The 27038-nt window shown below is 39.7% G+C and overlaps 1 protein-coding gene across 5 annotated transcripts in view; it reads left to right on the forward strand.

Moving 5' to 3' along the window:
• The first annotated feature begins 6977 nt into the window (after nucleotides 1-6977).
• Nucleotides 6978-27038, forward strand: part of NETO2 (neuropilin and tolloid like 2) — a 92027-nt gene continuing 71966 nt past the window's right edge. For 3 of the 5 annotated variants that reach the window (XR_014305546.1, XR_014305547.1, XM_082711016.1), the window contains exons 1-6: nucleotides 6980-7405; nucleotides 18898-18954; nucleotides 21628-21768; nucleotides 22461-22709; nucleotides 26746-26790; nucleotides 26873-27000. Coding sequence is in view for 3 of the 5 variants with exons in the window: in XM_082711016.1 (XP_082567142.1) it covers nucleotides 7372-7405; nucleotides 18898-18954; nucleotides 21628-21768; nucleotides 22461-22709; nucleotides 26746-26790; nucleotides 26873-27000 (654 nt within the window). In the remaining 2 variants the exon portion in view is untranslated. Of the gene's footprint in view, nucleotides 7406-18897; nucleotides 18955-21627; nucleotides 21769-22460; nucleotides 22710-26745; nucleotides 26791-26872; nucleotides 27001-27038 lie in introns of all 5 variants that reach the window. The other 2 variants (XM_082711018.1, XM_082711017.1) reach the window with 2 other exon arrangements.

A 27038-nucleotide genomic window follows, 5' to 3' on the forward strand; every position in this document is an offset into this window, starting at 1 on the left:
ATAAATATGTCACAAGATGAAAAGTACAACAGAGGGGATATAATAAGATGGTAATAACTTCATGTGTTAACAGATGATAACTACATTTATTGTGCTAAACATTTTGTAATGTTTGGTCTTGGATTTGGGTTCAGGCAGGTCATAATTTCAGAAAGTACCTGGATGATCAATTATCAACCCACTACGCTGTACACCATAAACTAATATAATAATGTATGTAAACTATACTTCATTTTTAAAAAAGAGAAAAGTGGGAACCTGGGTGGCTCAGTGGTTTAAGCCTCTGCCTTCAGCTCAGGTCATTGTGTCAGGGTCCTGGGATCGAGCCCCGCATTGGGCTCTCTGCTCAGCATGGAACCTGCTTCTCTCTCTCTCTGCCTACCTCTCTGCCTACTTGTGATCTCTCTCTCTATCAAATAAAGTCTTTAAAAAAGAAAAGAAGTTATGTTCTATGAGGGAAAAAAAAAGAAAACAAAAGGAAGGAAATTATAAAAGAATAGTGATAAACTCTAGAGAATTGGGAGAAGATTATAATCATACACAAGCACATGAGAAGCTTAAGGGTATTTGTCAAATTTTATTTCTTGATCTAGGTGATGTTTACATGGAACTTAGTTTTATAATTAACTGTACATACATGTTTGTTTTAGACACTTTTGTGAGTATTATATTTCACAATTTTTTAAAAAATCTTACAGGGGCACCTGGGTGGCTCAGAGGGTTAGGCCTCTGCCTTCAGCTCAGATCATGGTCTCAGGGTCCTGGGATCAAGCCCCGCATGGAGCTCTCTGCTTAGTGGGGAGCCTGCTTCCCCCTTTCTCTCTGCCTGCCTCTCTGCCTACTTGTAATCTCTCTGTGTCAAATAAATGAATAAAATCTTAAAAAAAAAAAAATCCTACAAAAGTTTTCCAAAATCCTTTCATAAATCTCATACCTAGAAATATGTTTCATTACAAATCTTATATCTTTTACAGCATAAAAAATAGTTTGCGATTTTTTACTAATAATTGAAATAATTTAGACACAACTTCCTTTCAAAAATGAAAATTGAATAACACCAATATATAGTTGAATATATATACATTCTAGTCACACTAGCATTAAGAGCATAGGATATCAAGCAGCACAAATATTCAGTCCATCAAGCCCTTAAGTTGAACTTTTTTTTTTTTAAGATTTTATTTATTTGTCAGAGAGAGAGAGAGAGCACGAGCACAGGCAGACAGAATGGCAGGCAGAGGCAGAGGGAGAAGCAGGCTCCCTGCCAAGCAAGGAGCCCGATGTGGGACTCCATCCCAGGACACTGGGATCATGACCTGAGCCAAAGGCAGCTGCTTAACCAACTGAGCCACCCAGGTGTCCCTTAAGTTGAACATTTAAGAAAGTTCTTTTATCTAGCATACAGTACCAAATAACTATATGAAGAATGTTATAGTTTAGTATTATGGTTTCATGTAGGAATAAAAACATTCGTTTCAGCTTGCAGTACACAGGCTTAAGCATAAAGTAAATAGATATTTCAAAATGGGGTTTTGGCTTTTAAGAAAATGATACCAGGGATGCCTGGGTGGCTCAGTCCATTAAGTGTTGAGTCTTGGATTTGGGTTCAGGCAGGTCATGATTTCAGAGTCCGAAATTTCAGGCAGATCAAGCTCTGAATGGAGAGTGATTAAGACTTTCTTCCTCTCCCTCTACCTCTCTTCCCCTCAAAGAAAGAAAGAAAGGAAGAAAGAAAGAGAAAGAGAGGGAGGAAGGGACGAACAAAGGAAGGTGGAAGGGAAAATGGTACCATGTTTGTTAGCAGTGTTATTCTAAGAAGTATCATTAGGACCTTATTTTTTCACAATCAAATGAAAGTACCTGGATGATCAGAAATTCTCCTGATAAAGTTGAAATACTTTAGTATTTTATACTAAAGTACATACATAATACTTTGAGGACTGCTCGTAGGCAGTATTTCTTAAAAACCTTCTTGCTTTCATATGATCTCCCTGATATGAGGAAGTGGTGATGCAACATGGGGGCTTAAGTGGGTAGAAGAAGAATCAATGAAACAAGACGGGATTGGGAGGGAGACAAACCATAAGTGACTCTTAATCTCACAAAACAAACTGAGGGTTGCTGGGGGGTGGGGGGTTGGGAGAAGGGGGTGGGATTATGGACATTGGGGAGGGTATGTGCTATGGTGAGTGCTGTGAAGTGTGTAAACCCGGTGATTCACAGACCTGTACCCCTGGGGATAAAAATATATGTTTATAAAAAAATAAAAATTAAAAAAATTTTTAAAATTTAAAAAAAAAAAAAAAAAACCTTCTTGCTTTGGAATTCCACTAAGCAGAAAAATGGAAGCAAGAATCGGTGACCATGTTACTGAAAGAACTGGTTTCAACTCACTGGAAGCAGATCTTCTTCAAAATCATTAACAATGATTTTTTTTTTAAAGATTTTATTTATTTATTTGACAGACAGAGATCACAAGTAGGCAGAGAGGCAGGCAGAGAGAGAGGAGGAAGCAGGCTCCCTACTGAGCAGAGAGCCCGATGTGGGACTCGATCCCAGGACTCTGAGATCATGACCTGAGCCGAAGGCAGCGGCTTAACCCACTGAGCCACCCAGGCGCCCCAACAATGATTTTTTTAAATGAGTAATTTTGATTCAGGAGTGTGTGCGTATAGGGACTGGATTGTGTCCGCTGCCCCTAAACTCATATACTGAAGCACTAACCCTCAACGTGAGGGTATGTGGAGACTGGGCTTTTGAGGATGTAATGAAGGATAAATAGGTCATAGGGTGGGATCTTAATGCAATCTGAACAGTGTCCTTCTAAGAGGAACAGACATGAAGTTTGCAGGGCACAGAGGAAGGACCAGGTGAAGACATAGCAAGAAGTTTGCAGTCTACAGGACAGGAAGAGAAGTCTCACCAGAAACCTATGTGCACCTTGATCTTGGACTTCCAGACTCCAAAACTATGAGAAAATAAATTTCTATTGTTTAAGACCCCCCCCCATCTGTGGTATTTTGTTACAGTAGCCCAAGAAGACGAATAGGAGTTAAATTTATTTATTTATTTATTTTAGTTTCCTCTTTTCTTTCCCTAAAAAACACTACAGTTGCATAATAACAAATCTATACGATATCGCTTTTCATTAAATGTTGCCATCATTGTTGCCATAGCCACACACTGTAAGAAAAGCAACGTGAGACCCCTATGTTACTTCAGTACAAAATAGATTTTCTGTACATCAGCGTGGTTATGCGTAAATTCCTCTGTCTTCCTTAATCATAGCTCCGTATGGGTCTACTCTGACTTCCATAACAAAATGCCATAGACTGGGGGACTTAAGCAGCATATATTTTCTCACAGCTCTGGAGACTGGAAGTCCCATATCAAGGCTCCAGCCAAGCTGGTTTCTGGGGAGAACTCTTCTGGGCTTGCTAAACACTACCTTCTCACACTGGCCACACAGGGCATTTCCTCTGTGCCGGAGTGTCAAGGAGAGGGGGCACTCTGTCTGGTCTCTCTTCTTATAAAGACACTAATCCCATCAGATCAGGACCCCACCCTCATTTAACCTGAGAGGTGCTATCTCCAAATACAGTCCTGGAGGTTAGGACTTCAACATAAGAATTCTAAGCGAAACAAACATTCCGTCCATAAAAACCTCTAAACATAACAACCGGCCTTCCTAGGCTATCATGTAATCAAATGTCAGAGCTCCCTACCTCTAGTGGAAAAGAGAGACGACAAAAAGCTGTTCAGTATACAAACACTGAGATAAAATGCTGTATTTTTTTAAAGATTTTATTTATTTGATAGAGATCACAAGTAGATGGAGAGGCAGGCAGAGAGAGAGAGAGAGAGAGATGGAAGCAGTCTCCCTGCTGAGCAGAGAGCCCGACGCGGGACTCGATCCCAGGACCCTGAGATCATGACCTGAGCGGAAGGCAGCGGCTTAACCTACTGAGCCACCCAGGCGCCCTAAAATGCTGTATTTTTAAAATGATTCGTTTTCATAGTATGTCAATGGTACATACCATTCAAGTGCTACAGGGGATTTGGTCATAGAAAAGCAAATTTTGTTATTTTTTTTAAGATTTTCATTTATTTATTTGACAGAGATCACAAGTAGGCAGAGAAGCACGCAGAGAGAGAGAGGAGGAAGCAGGCTCGCTGCCAAGCAGAGTGCCCGATATGGGGCTCGATCCCAGGACCCTGAGATCATGACCTGAGCCGAAGGCAGAGGCTTAACCCACTGAGCCACCCAGGCGCCCCAAGAAAAGCAAATTTAAACTATAGGAATGATTCTCTGAAGACCTGGGAGAGGCTAAAACTATGCCTTGAAAGATCAGGTGGGATGCAATGAAAACAAAGCCCCCAGTTACCTGGGAACTGGCAGGTAACCTGGGAACAGACTTGACTGTTACTGGGTGGTCTTGCAGGGAAATAATCTTCAAATACAAAACTCTCCAACAGAGAGATATTCTAAAGGCTTTCCTTTTGATTTAGTTAACATATGGCCACACAGTAGTCCCAGCTATGATCTGTGCTTTATCACATTCCTTGAAAAACCTACTATAGACAATTACATTTACACAGCCAAAAGATAGGTGTCTTAAAAGAGAGCCAAAATTGAGCATTCCCAATCTATTCCCTGGGAATCTATATCCCAGCCAGTATCCTAGAGGATTAAAAACCTTTTTAGGTTTCATCAAAATGGTTCTACCAGGAAGGGCTACTCAAAGAACAGTCCTGTGTATATACTTTTTAAATTACTGCAGTTGCTCTAGTTCCCACCCTCCTTTCACTATATCCCCAACTGAACGGACAGATTCGTTTTTCCAGAGCTCCATAACTCCACTATTAAAAAGTATGCCTCTGGCCACCTGAATCAAACACAAACCCCTCTGCCTATCATTTAAGTAAGAATCTCCATAAATCAAAGCCCACCATATTCTATTCTAGCTTTACTGCCGGACTCAAAACTTGCCCCAAATGCAATGCAAACCCTTGCTCCTCGCCTGACTTGAAAGCTCTTCTGCCTTCTCCTCCATTTGCCATCCATAGCCTTTCCATTCTTTGTGGGTCACCTCCTCCATGAAGCACTCTCTGATGACATGACAGACACCAATTCTTCCTTCAGTCAACAACTATGCATTAAGAACCTATTCTGTTCCAGAAGTTGAGAGGGCTCTTTCTTCCTAATTCTTTTTGTCCACATTGTCTGTGACTTACATTTAAAACTCTTACTACTGTCCAAGTCTTCCAATATGTCACTTTATATTTGTGGAAAAGGATCTCAAATGTTTTATTTACTAGTTGGCTCTTCTGTGCAATCTCACAAGTTACTTGGATTTGTAGGTGATTTGTCTTGGGAACCAACACATACACATCTTTTATACTGTCCATAGCACATGATAAAGGGCTAAATATCTTACTATTAACTGGCGTTAAATATGTTTCACTTGCAAACCTTGTGAATACTTACTTTTGTTCCTTTCTTTGAGGGACAGAAGGAAAGAGAGAAGAGGTTGACATCCCTGGAAGAGTTTTTTTTTTTCAGTTACCTATCATTGTCCTTAACTGTAATTTGTTAACAAGTATTTCTGGAGTTCCTACTATGTGTCAGATACAGGCACAAATATTCTATTATGGTAGAGCCTTAATCACAGCCTTAATTCGCTAGGCACTGATTATTGTTCTCTGCACATAGTTAACACTCAACAAGTAGGTGTTGAGTGACTATATGAATGTAGCCTCCTGCTCTCAAGCAGCTCCTATTTTAGCAGTGTAGGGGTAAATAGGCTATAGGTGATGAATAAATAAGTAGATGAGCTAGGTGATTTCAGAGCGTGATAATTACTATGGAGAAAATAAAAAAGCATAATATTATGCAGTTTGCCAATTTGGCTTTTTGTTGTTTTTTGTTTTGTTTTGTTTTTAAAGATTTTATTTATTTATTTGACAGAGATCACAAGTAGGCAGAGAGGCAGGCAGAGAGAGAGGAAGAGAAGCAGGCTCCCTGCCAAGCAGAGAGCCAGATGTGCGGCTTGATCCCAGGACCCTGGGACCTGACCTGAGCCGAAGGCAGAGGCTTTAACCCACTGAACCACCCAGGGCCCCCCCTCCCCTTGTTTTGTTGTTTTAATCAGCCAAGTCAAGCTACCATCAGCACGACTTAGTGGACAATATTGCGATCTCGGCGGCAGAATTCCTGGATTCACAACCCTGCCTTCTTCCCCCGCTGTGTGGCTCTGGACAAATTACTTAACCTTTCTGGCCTCGTTATCCCCATCCTCTAACAGTACCTACGGCATAAGATGGGTTGAGGATTTTTAAAAAAAAAGTTGATAAGCAAAGTCTTTGGTACTGTGCCTGGCAACCTAGGAAGCCTTTTAGAAATGTCAGTGATCACCACGGCCGCCTGTCAGGTTAACTCACCTGACGCCAAGCGGAGGTGAGAACCTCAGGCGCCCTTTGTCGCTGAGCCCCCGCCCAGATCCTTGCCTCCTGCCCCTGGGGCTAGTGGGGCAGAGTTTTGACCTTGAACTGAGGTCCTAAGAGGCCGAGGGGTCGGTCCCAGTCCATCTGCGAAGACGGACGGAGATGGACAAGGTTCTGCGGGGCTCGGGGTGGGCGGCGGGCTCCCCAGCTCCTCCCTCGGGCAGGAGGCCTCGAGGGCTCACACCAGCTCACCCCGGACGCCCAGCAGCGGCGGGGGATGGGCCGGGCTCTCCCCCAGCGCCCGCCTCTCGGAGCCGCGGTTCGCTGCCGAAGGGGTCGGGACCGCGGGGCCCAGCTCCTCGTCGCCCCGCCCCCAGCCCAACGGTAGCGGGCGCGCTGCCCTCCCGGGGTGCGAGGCCGCGGGCGGGCCTGGCGATTGGCCGGGAGAGTGCGAGGGGCACGCGGGCGGGGGCGGGGGGCGGGGACGGGGATGGGGGGGCGGGGGGCGGGCACAAGCGCGCAGGCGGCGCGGCCGGCACGCGGCGCTCGCGCTCCCTGCTTAAATGAGCCTGGGCTCCCCGCGCCCGCCACTTCGGAGGGGCTCGCGCCGCGGCCGCGGGAGGAGCGGCCCGTGCGGGTGTCGTCCCTCGCGCCAGCGCGCCTCGGCTGCGGGGCGGTCGATGGGACAGAGCGCCGCGGAGCAAGAGGCGGCGCCCGTCGGGGGGCTCGGGCAGCGCGGGAGCCCGCCGGGGGACTCGAGCATGGCGCGCTGCAGGACCTGAGCCCTGCCCCGCGGGGAGAGGCAGCCTGGTGGCGGGCGATGGGGGCCGAGCGGGACTGCCGCCGCGCCGGGCCGTGAGCGCCGCGCCGCCGCCGCCTCCTCGCCACCGCCTCGGCCCCTCGCGAAGCGCCGGACCGCTCGGGAACATGGCCCTGGAGCAGCTCTGCGCGGTCCTCAAAGGTAAGCGCCGGGGGCCGCGGACGGCGCCCCCTGCGGGCGGAGGCCGGCGTCTTCGCGTCCCTCCCGGGCGCCCGACGCGCCTCTTTGTCTGGTCCGCGCGGACCTCGGAGCTCCCGCGTCCCCGCCGGATCGACTTGCTCGCGCAGCGCCTCTGCCCCAGCCCGCTGCGTGCGGGCAGGCTCCGCGGGGCGCTGGTGGGAACGCGCGGTAGGACGGGAAGCGGCGGCCCGGCGGGGCCCTCCGAGCCGTGTCCTCGCGCCTCTTCGTTTCAGTTCCGCGCATCGCTTCGCAAAGTTGTGGGGTCCGTGTAACTGGGGCCAAGGCCGGTCTTTTTCAGCATTCAGTGACAAAGTCATTCCACGCAAACAATAAACGCCCCGGCCGAGGCGTCGCTGAGCCGCTCTCGACAAGCCCCGTGCTGGCGGGTGGCTGGTAGCGGAACGGCCTGCGAGCCGGGCCGGGTCCCACCTGCTGCGGCCGCGGAGGCTGCGGCACCACTGCGGGCGCCGAGACCCGGCTCGGCCCGGCCCAGAGCCCGCCGCTCGCAGCCGCGCCCCGGCGCTTCCCGGGACCTCGGAATACCGTGCCGCTGGTGTCTGGTTCTTTTTGATTTGTGGCACTGGGAATTAAAACCGTGGGCTTGCCAAGCGTACAAAGCTCCCAAACACTCTAGAGCTGCTTTGCATTTTCCTGGAGGTGTTAATTTACCTTGAAATTTTTATGCATGGATAATTAAGGTTGTGATACAAAGTTGCTTCCGAAACTCGGACTGAATAATTCCTTTTTTCAGTCGTCAGAGGAACAGCATCACCACCAAAAAACGGCTTCCCTTTTCCCCCACTGATTTAAATTGAAAACTGAATAGCTGTATGTTGATAATGCTATGAAAATATCTCTTTTTTTGTATTGGGTAAGGAGTTACGGTATTGTATTAGTAGTGTCACATAGAGATTATTGTATCCTGATATTTTACAGTGACAAATGTTGGGTGGTTTTTTCCCATTCCAAATTAACACTTTTTTCAAATTTGTTTATTAGAAAGTTCAGTATAATTTTGCTTTTAATTTTAACTGGACAGTTGCCTGCTTTCCAGATTTTCCTAATCCATAACTGAGACTTCAGCAGTTTAATTTCAAATGTTTCCCCAACTGTATACTTACAGACTTATACCAGGACTTTCTACCTAGTGAATATTTCATATCACTCCATGAATTCTTAGTGATTCCTTCACTAAATTAAAATTTAGAATTCTGGGGGCAACTGGGGGGCTCAGTCGTTAAGCATCTGCCCTCGGCTTATGGGCATGCATGATCCCAGGGCTCTGGGATCGAGCCCCGAGCCCCACATCGGGCTCCTTGCTCAGCGGGGAGCCTGCTTCTCCCTCTCCCACTCCCCCGCTTGTGTTCCCTCATTCGCTATGTCGCTCTCTGTCAAATAAATAAAATCTTTAAAAAAAATTTAAAACTCTGATAATTTAGTATAGTTTTCCTGTCTGTAAATCCTAATTTGTGTAGCCATTCCTTGGAAATTAGATTGTTTTATTCTTCCAAAATAAATTCTATATGCACAATAGGTTTTCGGTTAGTGTTCATTATCCAGATTTGTTTCCTTGTCTTGATTGCTTTATGGTTATCGACATCATGACACTCCATCTGGGCAGCCCCCTAAGGAGAAATAAGTTAGCCCTGTTACACAGCTCTACCTGCGGAACTTTATAGGAACTGAGCCGGATAGGACAGAATTGCTGGTCCTCCTGAATCCTGAAGGTATTTGCAGCTTTTCTGCTTATGCTTTTGTCATTGGTACATACTGCCCTCTCTGGTCACTGTGGTGAAGCATTTAGTTGTTGCGCCTTTCAGGAAAGAATGCTGTGATGAAGGCAGAGCTGACAGTGAAAACAATGTAGTATTTGGCTTTGCTTTTTAGTGTACACTAAAACCTACAATTGTTTTACATGCTGGAGCATTTTTAAAGCTTAAACTAAGTTGCTGTAGGCTTGCTAGAGATGAAACAAGCTATTTTTAAGTCTTCTAAAGTTTGTGTGTGTGTGCTTGTAAATATGGGGAATTGGTCTAGAAAGATTCAAGAAATAAATGAAAGTTGGTTGTGAGAAGCAAATCTGGGAGATAGAGACCAGAGTGAAGGGAAGACTTCTATTTCACTGCACCCCCATTTGTAACCCTTGATTTTTTTTTTAACCAAATGCTGTGTGTTATCTATATAAAAAAATGTTATTTTTAATTTTTTTAAATTATCTTTTTAGAAAAATACTAGATTTTCCTAGTGCTCCCATTCATTCTGTGCATTAAGGCATGAAAAAGCAGCCCTTAAATATTCTGTGAGGTGAATTGCTTCAGTGCTGAAGAGGTTCTTATCACAAGCAGTTATTTAATATTTGCATAATTATAGCTGTTACCTATCCAAAGCCTTGTTTGCAGTATTGTGGTCAGTTTTAACTAAAACAAATCATCCATAATGAATGTGTGAGATCTTAAGTAGAAGGTAATGTTCTTTAAGATGCCATTGATTCTTTTTGTTTTACTCTCAGTGGTAAGAACAAAAGGATAACTCTACTAGGCTTTTCAAACAGTTCATATGTTGTTAAAACTGAATAATTCACTTTTAACTGTTTATGATCCCTCCGGGTCTTATAAAATTTGATTTAACTTTCTGTCAAAGTTAAGTAAGCATCATAGTCACATGAAAATATTGCATTAGTATTATAAGCCCATTTTTTACTATTTTATTCACTCTTCACACTTTAGAAGAATCCTATTAGATTCAGTTATATTTAAACTGTATAAACTACTATAAAATTTATCGTGTAACAGCATTAATATCCCTCGGCACTATATTTTTTAAAAAATCTTACCTGAGACTGACAAAAATTAATTCCTGTCGATTTTTCACATGCCTCATCCAAAAACTAGTAAACTCTCCAAAAATAAGTGCAGTACTGGAAAGCTGTCCTTTTAATCATGACGCTTTAAACACCGTCTTATTAAAAATTAAATTGTTGGTTTTTCTTCCCTGGAAGAAGGGAAATGTTTTAAGGCTGAAAATTGAAGTCTGACTAAACACTTATTTTATTATAGTAAATACTCAAACTAGAATCCATTTTATCTATGTTTTGAAACCAGATTCACCCGTGAGAAAAAAAACAAGCAGCCCTGTAATACACATGTGCATTACAAAACAAGTTCATATCCAAAGTTTTAAAATAATCTCACATTATGTTTTTGGTTATTACCCATTCAGCAGTCTCCTATAGTTTTGTTTTGTTTTGTTTTCAGTCTCATTTTTTTCATTTTATGCTCCTTGCAGAGTAATTCTTGATTAAAAAATGTGTCCCTCAATCACTACGCAATCCCAGTTATTATGGTCTTTGATTTGAAAAGGAAACCCTAAAATGTTATTGGGTCCATTAGCTTCCAGACTTTCCGTAGAGAACTTCCTCAAAAGGAACCCTTCTGAGGGGGTACTTAAAAACAAACTATACAGGGGCACCTGGGTGGCTCAGTGGGTTAAGTCCCTTCCTTGGCTCAGGTCATGGCCTCAGGGTCCTGGGATTGAGCCCCACGTTGGGCTCTCTGCTCAGCAGGAAGCCTTCTCCCCACCCCCCTCTCTGCCTGCCTCTTTGCCTACTTGTGATCTCTCTCTCTGTCAAATAAATAAATAAAGTCTTCTTTAAAAAAACCAAACTATACAAAGATAATAGATAAGAGCTAGGTTGCTGTAATTGGTGAAGGACCTCACCCTCTCGAAGGATCATTGGAATGGCCTCCCAGAACTAATACTTTTTAACATGTTTATTATCAAAATTGCAGTGTACTAATCTGAAACGTCAGTTCTTCCTGAGCAAAATGATATTAAAACATGTTGGTTTAAACATGTTTAAACATGCCTGGGCTAGTATGTTGGAAATTACAGCACTAGTGGGTAAGCACTCTTTAAAAATGTGACCTGATCAACTTAAAATTTGTTGCTGTGAATGTCTAAAGAAGACTCCTATAAAAAGAGAACACATAAAACTGCTCTCTTTAGGAGCCCTTGGCCAGCAAGGAGGTTGCCACATTCTGCAGCAAAGAAAGCATTTCTGCTAGAGTTAGTCTTTCTTAAAGTGGTTGGCAGTTGATTAGCATATGTAGGTTGGAGATCCCAAAGTTCGCCAAGTCCATCCTCTTTCTTAACTAAGTAAAATTGAGTTTGATTAAATTTGGGTACTCTGTTTTGTGGAACATAGTTTTATCAAAAACAAGTTACTACTAACTCAAGTAGTATGTGGACTCTCATTGAACTCCATTCTGCTTTCATAATAGAAAACAGTAAAGAGCTGGGGTGCCTGGGTGACTCAGTCAGTTAGGCATCTGCCTTTGGCTCAGGTCATGATCCTGGGGTCCTGGTATCGAGTCCTGCATTGGGCTCCCTGCTTGGCGGGAAGCCTGCTTCTCCCTTTCCTGCTTCCCCTGCTTGTGTTCCCTCTCTCTCTCTCTCTGCGTCAAATAAATAAACTAATTTAATTAAATTTAAAACATAGTAAAGAGCAAGGAGACCTTACGGCCATTGTAACATCTGGCATCTCGTGATAGACTCTACAGATCTTACATTTTCCACTTTGGTGCCTAAAACAGGAAGGCTTATTGGAAAGAGATGAATTTAAATACTTACAGAGGTAAATTGAGCCAGCCTGAGAAAAGTAAGCTTAGTGGCTGGATATCTGAGAAGAAAAAAAGTCAGTTCTTTTTCTGTCCCTTGACTTATGCTTAATGAAAGAAGCTGGGTCATCGTGTGACAACCGTTAACCAAGATGTGTGCTTCTTAATTTATTAATGCAGGACTCTGTACTGCATGTTGTAGTTACAAAAAGGATGTAATCAGGATCATGCTTAGTCATTTCAGGTATTCATCTAATTTTTATTGAATGCTGTTGTGCGCCAAGCAGTCTTCTAGTCACTAGAGATGGATCAGTGAATCAGACAAGGCTCCTCTTTCTAGTAGGAATTGACAAATAATAAGCAAAATATCAAGTGATATAAATAATAATTAAAATATTTATATAATAAAACAGAATGAAGGAGAAAGTGAAGAGCTTCTTCAGAAGTCAGAATGTCCTTACAAGACCTGAATGACAGGAAGGATCCAGCCATGCAGAGAGGTTCTAGGTGAAAGGAATAAGCTAGTCCCTAAGGCAAGAAATTAGCTTGGTATATTGAAGTAGTGGGAAGAAGGCCTCTGTAGCAATCAGGAGGTCAGAGAAGTGGTTAGATGCTAAATCACATAGGACACCTGGAGTCCGTGTAGGGGGTATGGATTTACTCTAAATGTAATGGGACTGTATTAGAAGATTTTATGAAAGTTTTGTCTGGTTTATGTCTTAAAGGGGTCACTGGCTGCTAAGTACAGAATAGACTGTAGGGGACATTGCAGAAATAACCAGTTGTCTCCCAATATCCATCTTACACTTCAGTAATTCTCTGAATTTTAATTAAGCCTGTGACCACCCAATGGAAACACTAGATTTTCCAGTTTTCCTTAGGGTTAGGTGTGGCCATGTGACTCAGCGAGTGGTCAACTAGATGTGTGTGCAACTTGAAGAAAGCAGTGATTTTTTTTGTTCAGTTAAAATTTTTATTTTGAGATCATTGTAGATTCTAGGCAAATATGTTTAAAGGAAGGGGGAATGTCCTGTGTTATTTTTTCGCTCTTTCTGGCTCTTAACACAGGCATGGAAGCTGTAATGAAGATATAATGGCTGGCACTTCGGCATCCATGTGGGTCCATAAGATGAACTTGGAAGGGAAAGTCATAGACAACTGAACAATAAAATTGAAGGAGCTTAGGTCCCTAGTACTAATAGCCTTCACTCTAGCCCTTAAGTACTTATCACAAAAGTTTGTATACTTGCAAGAAATATATTCTGTCTTGTGTAAACTTGTGTAAAAGTAAAGAACCAGACAGATGGAAAACTGCTAATAGGCATAGAAATGAAAAATCCGAATGCTATCAAATGAAATTAATTTTGAAATTTCCTAGAAGAAGCAGGTTTTAGACCCTGTAAAGGTAATTTGGTGGAAGCAAAGGGCAATCCATGGCAAGTGCAGAGGTTTAGAAACAAGAAATATTTGTAGCAACATAATGAGTATAGGTACCAAGCATTCAGCAACATTTCCAAAACGAGCTCATTGACTCCTTTTTGCCTGCCCTCTACCCTGCTTCATCCCTCTTGACCCAGCCTTGCCCCTGCCATCTCCACATCAGTGGAGAAAATGGGCATTCTCTTTCCGTCTCTTGCAGTATACTATCATTCTCTTATTGCGGTGGCTGAGCTGCAGAGCATGGTCCCAGGGCCAGCAGCTATAACATTGCTAAGGAATTTGTTAAAATGTAAGTTCTCAAGCCCAACCCCAGACCTACTAAGTCGGAACTCTGGAAGTAAAACCTGCCCCCCAAAATCTGTGTTTTAATAAGTTTTCCAGGTGATCGTGGTGCACATGACTGTCCCAGTGATTGATTCCATTCTCCCCCCTAGAAGTAGACTTGCTGGGTGGGATTTGTGCATGTTTAAACCCTGATATATATTACCAGGTTAACCTCCAAAAAGTTATGCCAGTTTGCAGTCCAGTGACAGTGTATGTCAGTTTCCTATATCCTGACCAACAGTAGAATCTACATAATTTTTTAATATTAGACTAAATTTTTGTATTGTTTTGGTTTTTGACACGTTTTTCTGGTGACAATCTTTTTTTCTCAGTTATTTGTAGTTTTTATTTGTCTTTAGTAAGTGAAGGTGTTCTCCACTCAAAGGATACTTACATAATTCACTTTTTTTGTTTTTTCAATCTGGTATTTATTTTTCTATTTAGCATGAAGGCAGGGATCTCCTTTTTTTTCCCAAATAATTATCAAGTTACCCCAGAATCATTTATTAAACTATCCTTTCACTGAGAGTTTCAAATACCATACATAAATTCTGGAATATATATATGTATTTCTTGAGCTTTTTCTTTTCTTCCATCTTCTTATCTTTAAGTTCCTTGAGAATAAGGATGAAGACTACTTGGTTCATTGCTGTAGTAGCCTCAAGGATTGACCCTGTAGTACAGTGGGGGCTGGATATGTTTCTTGACAGATCATCTATTTCTTTTTATACCATTGCTACATTTTTAATTACTGTAGCTTTACAATAAGTATTTTTTATGTATTTTATGTCTTTTTATTTTTTAACTTTCCTTAGCTAATATAAAAAAGTCTTCAAGATGAGCATCAGCAATATTTTTAGTCCCCCAGAAAACTAAGATTTTGATTAAAATATAATTAAATATATGACTTATTGGGAAGAAGTGTTACCTTTATGTTGTTTAATTATCCAAAACATATTGTTTCTCCATTGTATTAAATTTATTTGCTTACTTGTTTATTTATTTTAGTCTTAACTCTCTTCTCTCAATAGGTGTAATAATTTTCCAGGTAATTATCTTTCTAGGTTTTAAGTAACGTTATCTATAAATAATAATTTTATCTCCTTTTCAGTATTTATTGCATTGGCCAGGGTTTCCACTATTAACAGTAAAAAGAATCAAGGTGATACTGATTTTTACAGTGGAAGGTAAGGCCTTAAACTAGAAGGTCTGGGCAGAAGACTCTTAGAGCTATTAGGACAGTGATTCTAGGCAAAAGGAGTATCCTTGATCCTTGAACAACATCTGGCTTTATCATGTAAATCTCCATTTAAAAAAAAAATTTTTTTTTTTTTTAAGAGAGGGGAAGGGGGTGCAGGGAGGGACAGAGGGAGTGGGAGAGAGAGACACTCTAGCGTGGAGCCTACTGCAGGGCTCTAGACAGGGCTCCTGTCCTGGCTCAATCTCATGGGGCTAGTGGCCAGGCTTAGTCATGACCTGAGGCCATGACCTGAGCCTAAATCAAGAGTCAGTGCTTAACCAACTGAGCCACCCAGCTGCACACACATCATTACAGGGCCTCAACTAAACTCCAGAACCAGATACATGGGGATAAATGGTGGGCACTCCTGTTTTAAGCATCACATCACAAGCAGTTCTCTATATAATTAAACAGTATGGTTAAGCAGTTTAGAATTTTTGTTTTGGCATGGATTTCTACCTTAAAGAATTAGTGCCTTCTTGGGCACATGATCTTTGAAATCAAAATGTGTGGTATTTCTGAATTTAAGACATTACTGATCCTTTCGGTAAGAGGAAGAAGGGAACAGTGGTACGTGGTTGGAACGGAAGACAGAACAAAGCACCACAGCCCTGCTTCCTGTACTAAATAAGTCCTGTGTTTGCCATTAATGGAGTTTGTTTGAATATCCAAGCCTGGTTATAACAAGCAATTTGCAAAGATCCTATTATACAACTAGCAGGAAACTGTTTATTATGATATAGAATTTAGAGTGATTAACAGTCACAACTGTATCACTAAATGCTTCTGTCCCTGATTGTTGTGCAGATTCACCCTGTTCTTTGTATAAGATTTTTTTATTCAGTAGCACAGCTCATTTGGTTGATTAAGTTGTGGATAGTTTTTTAAATATTTGGGGGAAAAGAAAATTGTGAGCAACCCTTTAAATAAAGTAGAAAAGAATAATAGGTTTATTTGGGCTTATAATTTTATTTTTTAAAATGATCTACCATAGTTGCACAATCCGTAAATTTCATGTCAGATATTTTACGTAGACACATTTTATTGATCATTATATAATTTTACTGGCACTGTTCATCCTTTTACCATAGTTGTACTGTTGCTTTCCTGGTTTCAGTTTGGTTACTTGTTACTTGCGCTGTCTGAATGGCTTGGTGTTACTTACATACTGTGAATTATAAATGCGAAAACTAGTAAATTGTTATGCGTATGATTCAGGAGGAAAGGTATACTGAGCACAAAATTTTGATCAGTTGTGTGTCATCTGAGTGATAGGCCTTGGGACATAGTGTTCTCTAACAAGACAAATTGATAGAAATGGATGTGTTATTTGCTGAATTGTCAGATACCTCATATTACTCTAGGTTTTTCTTTTTGATCATAAATATTCTGTTTAGGAAAAAAGCAAAACATATTTCAATTCTCCATTCCTCAAACGTGATCCAGTGCAGTTGTGAAGAGTTCGAAGGGAGAATTTTTCCTATATAACATGAGGGCTTCAACACTGCTGGCAACCAAAGAAAGGGAAGGGGAAGCGAAAGTTGTTGAGAGAAGACAGAGGAGACGAAGGTCAGCAAGGACACAGGAAGCTAACGATGAAGATGTTGGTGATTAGATTACAAAATGTGAACTACTGAATGGCAAGAATTATCTTTTTTCATTGGCAACTTGGGTAGTGGATGCTCAGTCCATGCTACTGCATGAACGATGATTATGAGCATCTACCAGTCACTTAACTAGCAACTTCACTTCAATGCCCACATTTCTTCCACCACTTTCGTCCTATAAGTCACCATTTGTGGTTAACTCTACATCTGAATCATGTTATAGATCTCTCCTCCTTTCCATTTCCAGTAGCACTGCTCTGCTTCAAGACCTTATCATTTTTGCTTCCCGAATGGCTTTCTCTCTTCTCTTTGGAAGTTTCGACTACATGAAACCATCAGGATTATTGGTCTAGAACACAGATGGGATAATATCATTCTCTAGTTTAAAAACCCAAAATGAGGGGTTCCTGGAGGGTTCAGTTAGTTAGGCATCCGACTCTTGCTATCAGCTCAGGCCATGATCTCAAGGTTGTGAAAGTGTGGAGCCTGCTTAAGAGTCTCTCTCTCCCTCTGCCCCTCCCCACCCCACCTTAAAATAATAATTAATTACTTTTTTAAAAAGATTGTATTTATTTATCTGTCAGAGAGATCACAAGCAGGCAGAGAGAGAGGGGGGGAAGAAGGCTCCCCACTGAGCAGAGAGCCCGACGCGGGACTCGATCCCAAGACCCCGAGATCATGACCCGAGCCGAAGACAGAGGCTCAATCCATTGAGCCAACCAGGCACCCCTAATTAATTAATTTTAAAAAATAATAATAAAAACCCCAAATGACTTCTCATTATAGTCAAAGGTCCAAACTCTTTAGCATGACAGTCAGGCCTTTGTACTGTCAGACCTCATCCTGTTTCTTACCTGGTGCACCACCATCCCCTTCTTGTGCTGTGCAACTCTGATACTCAAGAGTTCACCAACCTCCATAGATCGTGCTCCTCCATGCTTTTGTCTAAGCTGTTTCTTTCTCTGTATCCTAGATTGTAGTCCTGTAACATCCAAATAGAATATACCTTCTCTTTCTGGAACTTTCCTCACTCTGTTGGTCTTAACACCCAGCAGAATGAGTGGTTCCTGTCTCTGCTTCCGTTAAGCTTTCTGTATAACTCCTATTAAACTTCTGTTTACCTTGTAAATTCTTTTTTGACAGTAGATTGACTCCTTAAGACTGTTAGTTTCTTATCATTTATTTAGCAGAATGCCTAGCATATAACAAGTAGTACTATGTGTGTCATCATCTCATTTAATCTTCTCAAACAGCCTTATGAGGTTTGGTGCTACTGGAGAAATAGCCTCATTTTACAATTAAGTAAGCTGAGCTAAAAAGGCCTCACAACAGGTACACAGTAAACTGGAATTTCAGCCTGGATCCACCTAATTAGTAAAGTCCATATTCTTAACTATTTTGCTGTATTTTGCCCCCCAACATCTGTGTGTCCTTGGTGCCTGCTACCCATTGGTACAGTAGGTGCTCTGTCAGTGCTCATTGATTGAATGAATTATAAAAACTCCAGTTCACACAGGACTTGGAGGCACTGTGATTTCCATTGAAAGGGAGAGTGAAAGATATCAATGCACCATTCATAAAAATAAAATGTTTAAAAGAATTTTAATGTATTTGAACCAAAATACATACATATACAAAACAACTCAATGTGTTATTGACTGGGTCTCGGAAATGTTCAACTTGGGGAAAAGGCTTCATTTTTTGTAATGCAGGACACCACATAGTACTACACAGTTAGAAAATGTCTTGAATTGATTTCTGGGAGACTGCTGCCCCCTTACTTCTGTCTTTGTAATAAATTTCTCACAGGTCAGGTAATCTAATTGAACTTTTACTGGCATAATACATTGTAGAGCTAGCCATATAATGCATGTAAACTCTTTTTGAGATGAAGTACAGTAAATGTAGTATAATTGGGGTCAACAGAGCTTTTTGCAAAAAACTATGTTTTAAATCTATCATAAACTGAAAAATGCTTTATATGCCATATACTGGTAGTGCTTGTGTAAATGACTACATTATCAGTTGTGGGTTTTCTTGGGTTGTCTTAAGTGTCAAATAGTAAATCAAAACATAACATTTGACCCTTAAAAATCTTGAGATTGACTGTCAGTAAGAGTAGGAGACTTAATTAACCTTTTCTTTACCATCTGATTTTCCTTATAGATTTAGTAAAATGTGATCTAGATTCAGTGTTTTAACTTTTCTTTTCTATTATTTCTCTAGTGTTGTTAATAACAATACTTGTAGTCGAAGGGATTGCTGTGGCCCAAAAGACCCAAGGTAAAGTACTTTCAGTGATGACTTACACATATTCAGGACAGTGAGTGGGATGGCTTATTGGAAAGGACTGCAACTTTTGAATACTATTTCCATAATCCCTCTGGGGTGTTCCAATGACCTAAGGCTTTCTGTCAACCTAGCAGCTTCAATTTTATTGGGTTCAGCTACAGTTAACTAGAGTAAATTGTCAACATAAAGACTTGCTGATAAATTTTTTTAATGGGCATCACTAGCAGCTCCTAGCACACTATGGATTATGTCCAAAAATTAAATGAGATTCATGCATTATCACTCAGCAAAAATAAAAATCCTTTTTTCAATGTAGACAAATGAAATATTCCCATCAGTATCTTGTTAAAAGCCCTGTGGACCTGTTCTCATTATCCTTGTTTATGAAAGAAGATAAGCTAGTGTGCTTTTCCAACCAGATTTTCATGTCAGAGTTTAGAACATTTACTGGTTTACTTTTTACTTTCATCTAACTTGTACATACACGTGACAAAAATCAAAGTATTCTGAATAGCTAATTATGAAATAATAGTTTTCTGTCCTCTCCTACTCTACTTCCTTCTCCATGGAGATAACCAGAATTTTAGCTGAATCTTGGTATTTCCCTGCATATTTCTAAATAATATGTTATACTATTACTCCTTAATTACTTCAGTTTTACATATTTAGACAATATTTTCCCACCACAGAAGATGAAAATTTAGCTCTTTCATGCACCTACTTATTCTACCCCTGACTATATACCAGTGTTCTATTACTTTCCTTCTGAACCACCTGTTTTGGTGTAGTCTGTCATAATTCTGGTCACACCTATATTGAGAATTTAAGTCACTCATGGAGCTTTTTCCATATGAAAATTTTGTTTTTCAGTTTAGGTTTTTATTTCTTTTCTCCTTGTTTAAGTTTTTAAATTTCTTTTTTTCTTTCTTTTGTTGTTGTTGTTGTTTTATTCTTAAGAAATTTCTGTTTGGTTATGGAGTATTCTTGGGATTGTTTTTCTATTTTCCATCTGTCTTTCTACTCTTGTTTTCTTCTCAGTCTGTATTGAGACTTCCCCAGCTTTACCCTCTAAACCAGAAATTGGAAAACTTTTTCTGTAAAGGGCCAGACAGTAAATATTTAAGATTTTATAGGCCTTACAGTCTCAGGAGCAACTACTCACTTTTGCTGTTGTAGCATGAAAACAATTATGCACTGTATAGGCACATGAATGGACATCGATGTGTTCATTTGTAAACTTGCCTTATGGTAACAGGCCACAGGTTGCATTTGGCCCAGAGCTACACTTTGCGGTCCTCTGCTTTAAAATTTCTACTAATTTTTCCTTTTTTTTTTTTTTTTTTCTTTTTCTTCTTTTATTTTTAGAAAATGTTTGTTTTCTGAATATTTTTAAAGTATCCTTATTCTTGTTTTATAAATATCCTCTTTTTAATCCAAGGAGATTAAATGACAGTTTTTTTTAGTTTTTAGTTTGTTTTTTTATATAATCTTTGTTTCCTCAGATTTGCTTTCTTCTTGTTTTTTATTCATTGTTTGTGTTAAAGGCTTTCCTCAAATATCTGGTGATTATTTATGAGAGGTGCACTAAAATCTGATTGACAGGCCGTCTGTAGGTGTAGAAGGACTTGTTTGCCGTGGCCCTCGCTGGTGAGTGACCCAGCACTGGGGCATTCTGAGTCCGTATTGCTGGCACTTTTCCTTTGGACTCTTGAGAATCCCCAGATAGGAAGCTTTCCATTTCCAGCTCAGACAGACGTTCTGCATCTCACCTAGAGGCTTTGAAGGAGTTGAGTAGGGGAAGCGACCAGGAATGCCATTGGCCGAGTTAACATTCCTAGTCTCCTTGTTTGCAGGCTGGTGTGGTCACCCCCAGCTGTGCCGGGTGTCTCCTGGTCCTGTAACGTTGCTTTATCCTCTGCAAAGGAATCATCTCATTTTCTGATGTGGTGACAGAGCAGCAGCTTCCTAGATTTGTAGAGTAGGGGAGGGTGTTAGAAATCAGACTGATTCTGAAAAGACTTTTAGCCAGGCCTCCTGTTTTTAGAAAGAACAGTTTCACCACCACCTGTCATGCCCTCTTCTGCTCACCAATACTGCCAGTTGTTGTGTTTGTACCTCTTTGTCCCTTTTCAGGGGGTTATTTTTGCCCTTAAAAAATCCAGTACTGTCAGAGGAGTTTAAGGAGAGAAAACTAAATGCATGTGTTCAATCTGCAATCTTTAACTAAAATCCCTTTGTAATCTTTGGATCCTTTTAAGCTTTTGTGCTAAACTAAATATAGAGGTACCATACCAGAGATAAACCCCTGGGATCCTTTTATTTTTATGTTAGAACTGAATTTTGTAGAGTTGCACTGATTTATCAGATTCTCCCACACAGCTTTGCCCTTGTAAAATCTAAGCATTTTATTTCCCTGCTCTCCTACAGGGCAAACTTGTCCTCTAGCAGCAAGTTCTTCCCACCAGCACAGCATACAATTTTACCTTTCTCACACTTCCGCTGTATTCAGTTTGTTGCGCTAAACTTGGCAGTGGTTCTTGCAAAATTATATACACTATCTGTGTAACATAGAGTGGGCAATTGTGTGGTTGAATTGTGGGGGAAAGAGAAGAATGCTGTTCTCTTTTGCTGTAATTCATATTTTAAATGCCATTTTTCCCTAAGATGGACAAAATATTGGAATCAAGCATATTCCCGCAACCCAGTGTGGCATTTGGGTTCGAACCAGCAATGGAGGTCACTTTGCTTCACCAAATTATCCTGACTCTTATCCACCAAACAAGGAGTGTATCTACATTTTGGAAGGTATTAACCAATTTCTGTCTTTTAACAGATGAATTTTTACTTTATTGTAAAACTGAGTACATTGGTAAGATGCCCAGTTTAAGCCAGTTTGAACAAAATTTATACATGTATTTTAAATAAACTCTAGTAATTATAAATATGTCTGGATAAATTATTATCCAGATTATGTCTGGATAAATATGTCTGGAACACAATAACAAAATAATAGTTGAAATTTTATAGGAATTTTGAATCTCCTAAGATATAATTCAACCAGATGCATCAGTGTAAATGAGAAACTTCTCTAATAAGGAAGGAAGGGAGGGAGGGAGGGACTCAAACTCACCGGCATCTCTGACGCCTTAATGCAAATTTACGTCCATAGTTACATTAGGTCGTATCATTTCTTCTGTTTTTCTATTCATTGTATCTCATGAACTAAGCAGTAGCTTTTGTAGTCTAATTTTAATCAATTAAGTACACTTAACTAATTTAATAAACAGCATATTCCACAGGGAAACATCAGTGTAGTTCTGCAGAGCAGCGTTGTTACTATTGATATAAAGTGTAACATGAATTACGAATTTCGTATATAACAGTCCTCATGATTTTTATCTGTGGAACTGTAACAGAGCAGTTGCTTTGCTTTTTCCACTTGTGTCAGGACATTTATACTTTGTGTTGCCCTGATTTGCTTGCTTCTTGTTTTCTAGCTGCTCCACGTCAAAGAATAGAGTTGACCTTTGATGAACATTATTATATAGAACCATCATTTGAATGTCGGTTTGACCACTTGGAAGTTCGAGATGGGCCATTTGGTTTCTCTCCACTTATAGATCGTTACTGTGGTGTGAAGAGCCCTCCACTAATTAGATCAACAGGGAGATTCATGTGGATTAAGTTTAGTTCTGATGAAGAACTTGAAGGACTGGGATTTCGAGCAAAATATTCATTTATTCCAGGTAATGAAGTTGTCTTTTTTTTTAGTGGGTTTACTCTGGTTTTAGAATCTTATGTCTGGAAAAGAGAGAATTTAGTCAAGTTAATCAAATCAAAATTTTAAAGAAATTAGCAAGGCCAAAGGGAAATCACTTCATGAATAAATAAAACCAAAAATTGGAAATAGAACTGTATCACTTGAATTTTGAAGCATTTCATAGACGGTATCACAGTTTTCTTAGATTTCTTTATGTTTTATAATAAATATCAAGGCTAAAAACATCAAGATAAATGTATTTTAAAAGATAATTCAGCAAATTGTCTTATTTTCATAATCCTTACCAAAAATTATTTTGGCAGGTTTTTTTCCATTGGAATGCTTGAATTAATAACCACTCATTTGAATAATCTCTAGAAAATATTGAGCAATACAAACTGCTCTGCACTTGGAAGCAAAAGACCCGTGTTTGAATCCGTTCTCTGTTACCTGACAGCTGTAAGACTATTCAGCACAGTTGCACCTGAGGGTTGCTATTGGTAAAATGGGAATACCTGATCTATTACTTTCCTGAGACTGCCTTACCCAACTATAAATTTAGCAGCTGAAAATAATAGAAATTTATTCTCTCAGAATTCTGGAGGGCAGAAAACCCAGCAGCTCCACATTTCTTCTGGGAACTCTAGGGGAGAATCCATTGCTCACCTATTCTAGCTCCTGGGGGCTTCCCCAGCATTCCTGGATTTGTGGCCACATCACTCCAGTCCCTGCCTCCGTCACATTGCCCTCTCAGAATCCTTAACTTAATCCTATCTTCTGTTTTGTAATGTAATATTCACTCTTTTTTTTTTTTTTTTTAAACCACATAAAGTACAGGTTCTGAGAATTTGGATTGAGTTCTCCCCGTTCAACCCACTCTGCCTATCTTACTCTGCCCTGTAGTATGTGCAAACACTTTGAGACCTGCAAAGCCTCTCTGGTGTAAAACTGTGCATATCCCTAATGCAGAAACACAAAGATCTACAAGTTAGTGCTCCTGTCTTCAAACAACTTATAGACTAACAAGATGAAAAAGTAACAATGTACCAAGTATATCATCTCTTTGCTTTTGTTTTCATGTAAGAAATTTGTTAATTTAAAAAAATATATATCCAAATGAAAAATCTATAATCTTACCATCCTATATATAAAAAAACCACTTTAACAATTTGGTGGGTATCCCTTCAGATGTTTTTCTGTATCTCTTTATTTTGTTTTACATAAGTGACAACAATTATATTACCTGCTTTTTTGCCTGAACAACATAATCAGCTTTTTTTCTTGTCAGTAAACATGGGAATTTTTAAGTGTTGTTTCAGTGTTTATGTTCTCAATGCTGAAAAGATAACATATTTTACTATAATAAAAATAAGTTTTTAAAAATTACAGTTACCAAAAAAACTTAATTTGAAAGTTTAAATAGGAATTATATACACCAAATTGCCAGAACGAAAAAGTTGCTCGATTAAAATATCTCAGGATCTTTAAATAGCCTGCAAAACCTATTTCAATGTACAGTTTATTGTATTTAACTGGATGCTCAATTCTTGTTAAAGTTGTCCTTAATTCCAGATACTTTCTTCATAGTTATCATATTTTAAAAAGTAGGGGGAAATTTTTTAGCTTAATTGAGAATACATCTCAGAGACTTTCCTCTTTAACTTAATAAACTAAACCCAGCCTTGCTGAAAGGGGACAACAACAGTTTCAGCTCTTCTGTAGAGAAAAGTCAAAGACAAATTTAATTAAACTGCAGTGGAGTAAAAAGTGATAGGACCTACCTGCCAAATGAATCAGAATTTCTTCATGTGTAGACAATTATTCTAGGATGCTGTCATTATTGCATTAAAATTTCCAGAATTATCTCAGTTATTTCTAGGTATTAATGATTCATTAAGAGTTCTCTGTCCTCAGTAGATAACACCAGTAACTGTTATTTCAGGTATTAACAATTCATTAAGAGTTCTCTATCCTCAGTGGATAACACCAGTAACCAATAGATAACCAGTAATCAGTAACCCCAGAATTTCATTTAAAATATACTGATTTCTTGGGGTGTTGGGTGGCCCAGTCAGTCAGGTGTCATGATCTCAACCGTGAGATCAAGCCCCACATCGGGGGTCCACGCACAGCATGGAGTCTGCTTGAGATTCTGTGTTTCCCCTGCCTCTTGGGTGCACTCTCTCTTTGTCTCTCTAAAACAAACAAATATATGAAATCTTTACAATATACCAACTTTTCATTACTAGTAGTCGTAGTCTTCTAGATTTACTGATCCCTAAACAAAATTTATTTTATAAGTATGACTTGAAATAACTAGACACAGCCATAATTAGACAGTTATGCGTTACCCATTCATTTTGATTTGGGGGAGGGGGTTAAGATTTATTTATTTATTTGACAGAGAGAGACACAGAGAGAAAGTGAACACAAGCAGTGGGAGTGGGAGAAGGGAGAAAAAAAAGCAGGCTTCCTGCTGAGCCGGGAGCCTGATGCAGGGCTCGACCCCTGGACCCTGGGATCATGACCTGAGCTGAAGGCAGATGCTTAATGACTGAATCACCCAGGTGCCCCTACCCATTTATTTTGATATTTTTTCTTGTAATGGTTAAACTGTGGACTTGTCACCCACATTATAGAGGCAATATGATAGGGTAAGAAAAATTGTCTGGAGAATTGTAAGCTAGTCCTGACTTTGCCATTATAAATATGGTCTAAGAAAATCATAATCTCTCTCATTCAGTTTCCTCATTTTCAAGGTAAAATATTACATAGTTTTCCTGAGCATGATACTAAGCATAATGTATGTAGAAACTCTGTAGTAATATAAAATGCAAATGTTAGCTAATATAGTCTAGAAATCCATAGTGTTTTATTATAATTTGTCTGTATTTTAATCATAATCCATATGAAGTTGCTTTTCTGATACATAAACTCATAGTAAAAGAGCTACTTTTCTTCAAGTAAGAATCTTTATGTATTAAAAAGCTTGATTTTTAATATTTAAAAACAGTATTCGATTAAGAGCATTAGCATTGTTTTTGATATCTGCTTTTTTCTTTCAGGTAGTCTAAACTAGTTAACAAAGATCTGATTTATATATAAGATTTTTTAACATCTTTTTGACACTTAAAGTCTCATTATTTCAGTTAATTGATTTGGTTCATAAAAATCAAATACCTGACCAATTTGCTGAAATCCGTTATTTTGATATGAACTATTGGTTTTTGGTCTTCTATGAACTACTTCACTGGACAGAATATCTTGTATACCACGTACTCATTTTTTCCCTGCCACTTTGAAAACACTGCTCACTAGCTCCTACTGCGTGTGTGTGTTGAATTAAAAGTAACATAAAATTCACCATTTTAATCCTTTTTAAGTGTATGAGTACATTTACAATGCTGTGTAATCATCACCACCATCCATTTCCAGAACTTTTTTGTTAACACAAGCCGAAACCTTGTCCATTAAGTATGTACTGCCCATTCTCCCTTTCCTCCAGCTTCTGGTACTTACTGTCTATATGAATTTGACTAATGTAGGGATCTCAATAAATGGAATCATTTATTTCCATATTATTATTAATATTTGTCTTTTAGTGTCTGTCTGATTTCACTTAGTGTAACATTTCAGGGTTTATCCCTGTTATAGCATATATCAGAATCTTATTTCTCTGTTAGGCTGAAAAAATATTCCGTTGTGTATACTGTATTATGTTGATTCATGCATCCATTAATGGTCTAGCTATTGTTCTTGACAGAGGGTTGCAAGTTTTCAAATGGCATAAATAAGTTATTCCTGATGGAATCAAAAGTATAAACATTACCATTTTTAAAAAAACTTTTCCCATAAATAAGCACCTAAACATGCCCAGGTTTAAAACAGTGCTCTGTATTCTACACCTCTGAAAGCTTTCTCTTGCTTTGTTTTTAAATGAAGGATTAGACATAAGACATGAAGCCTTAATGTAACTCTACACTATCTCAATGCCAATCACTTTCTTCTTTTTTCTATTACAGATCCAGACTTTACTTACCTAGGAGGTATTTTAAATCCTATCCCAGGTTTAGTATATCACCTCTTTTTCCTCATGGCATTTTAATCAGTCATATTTTCCTTTGAGCATCGTTCCTCTATTCTTTCTAGATTGCCAGTTTGAGCTCTCGGGAGCTGATGGAATAGTGCGTTCTAGTCAGGTAGAACAAGAAGAAAAAACAAAACCTGGTCAAGCTGTTGATTGCATATGGACAATTAAAGCTACTCCAAAAGCCAAGGTATTATTATGCATTGAGTCATTTTAGAGAAGAACATA

The sequence above is a fragment of the Mustela nivalis genome, assembly GCF_964662115.1.
Source record: "Mustela nivalis genome assembly, chromosome: 18".
NCBI lineage: Eukaryota > Metazoa > Chordata > Mammalia > Carnivora > Mustelidae > Mustela > Mustela nivalis.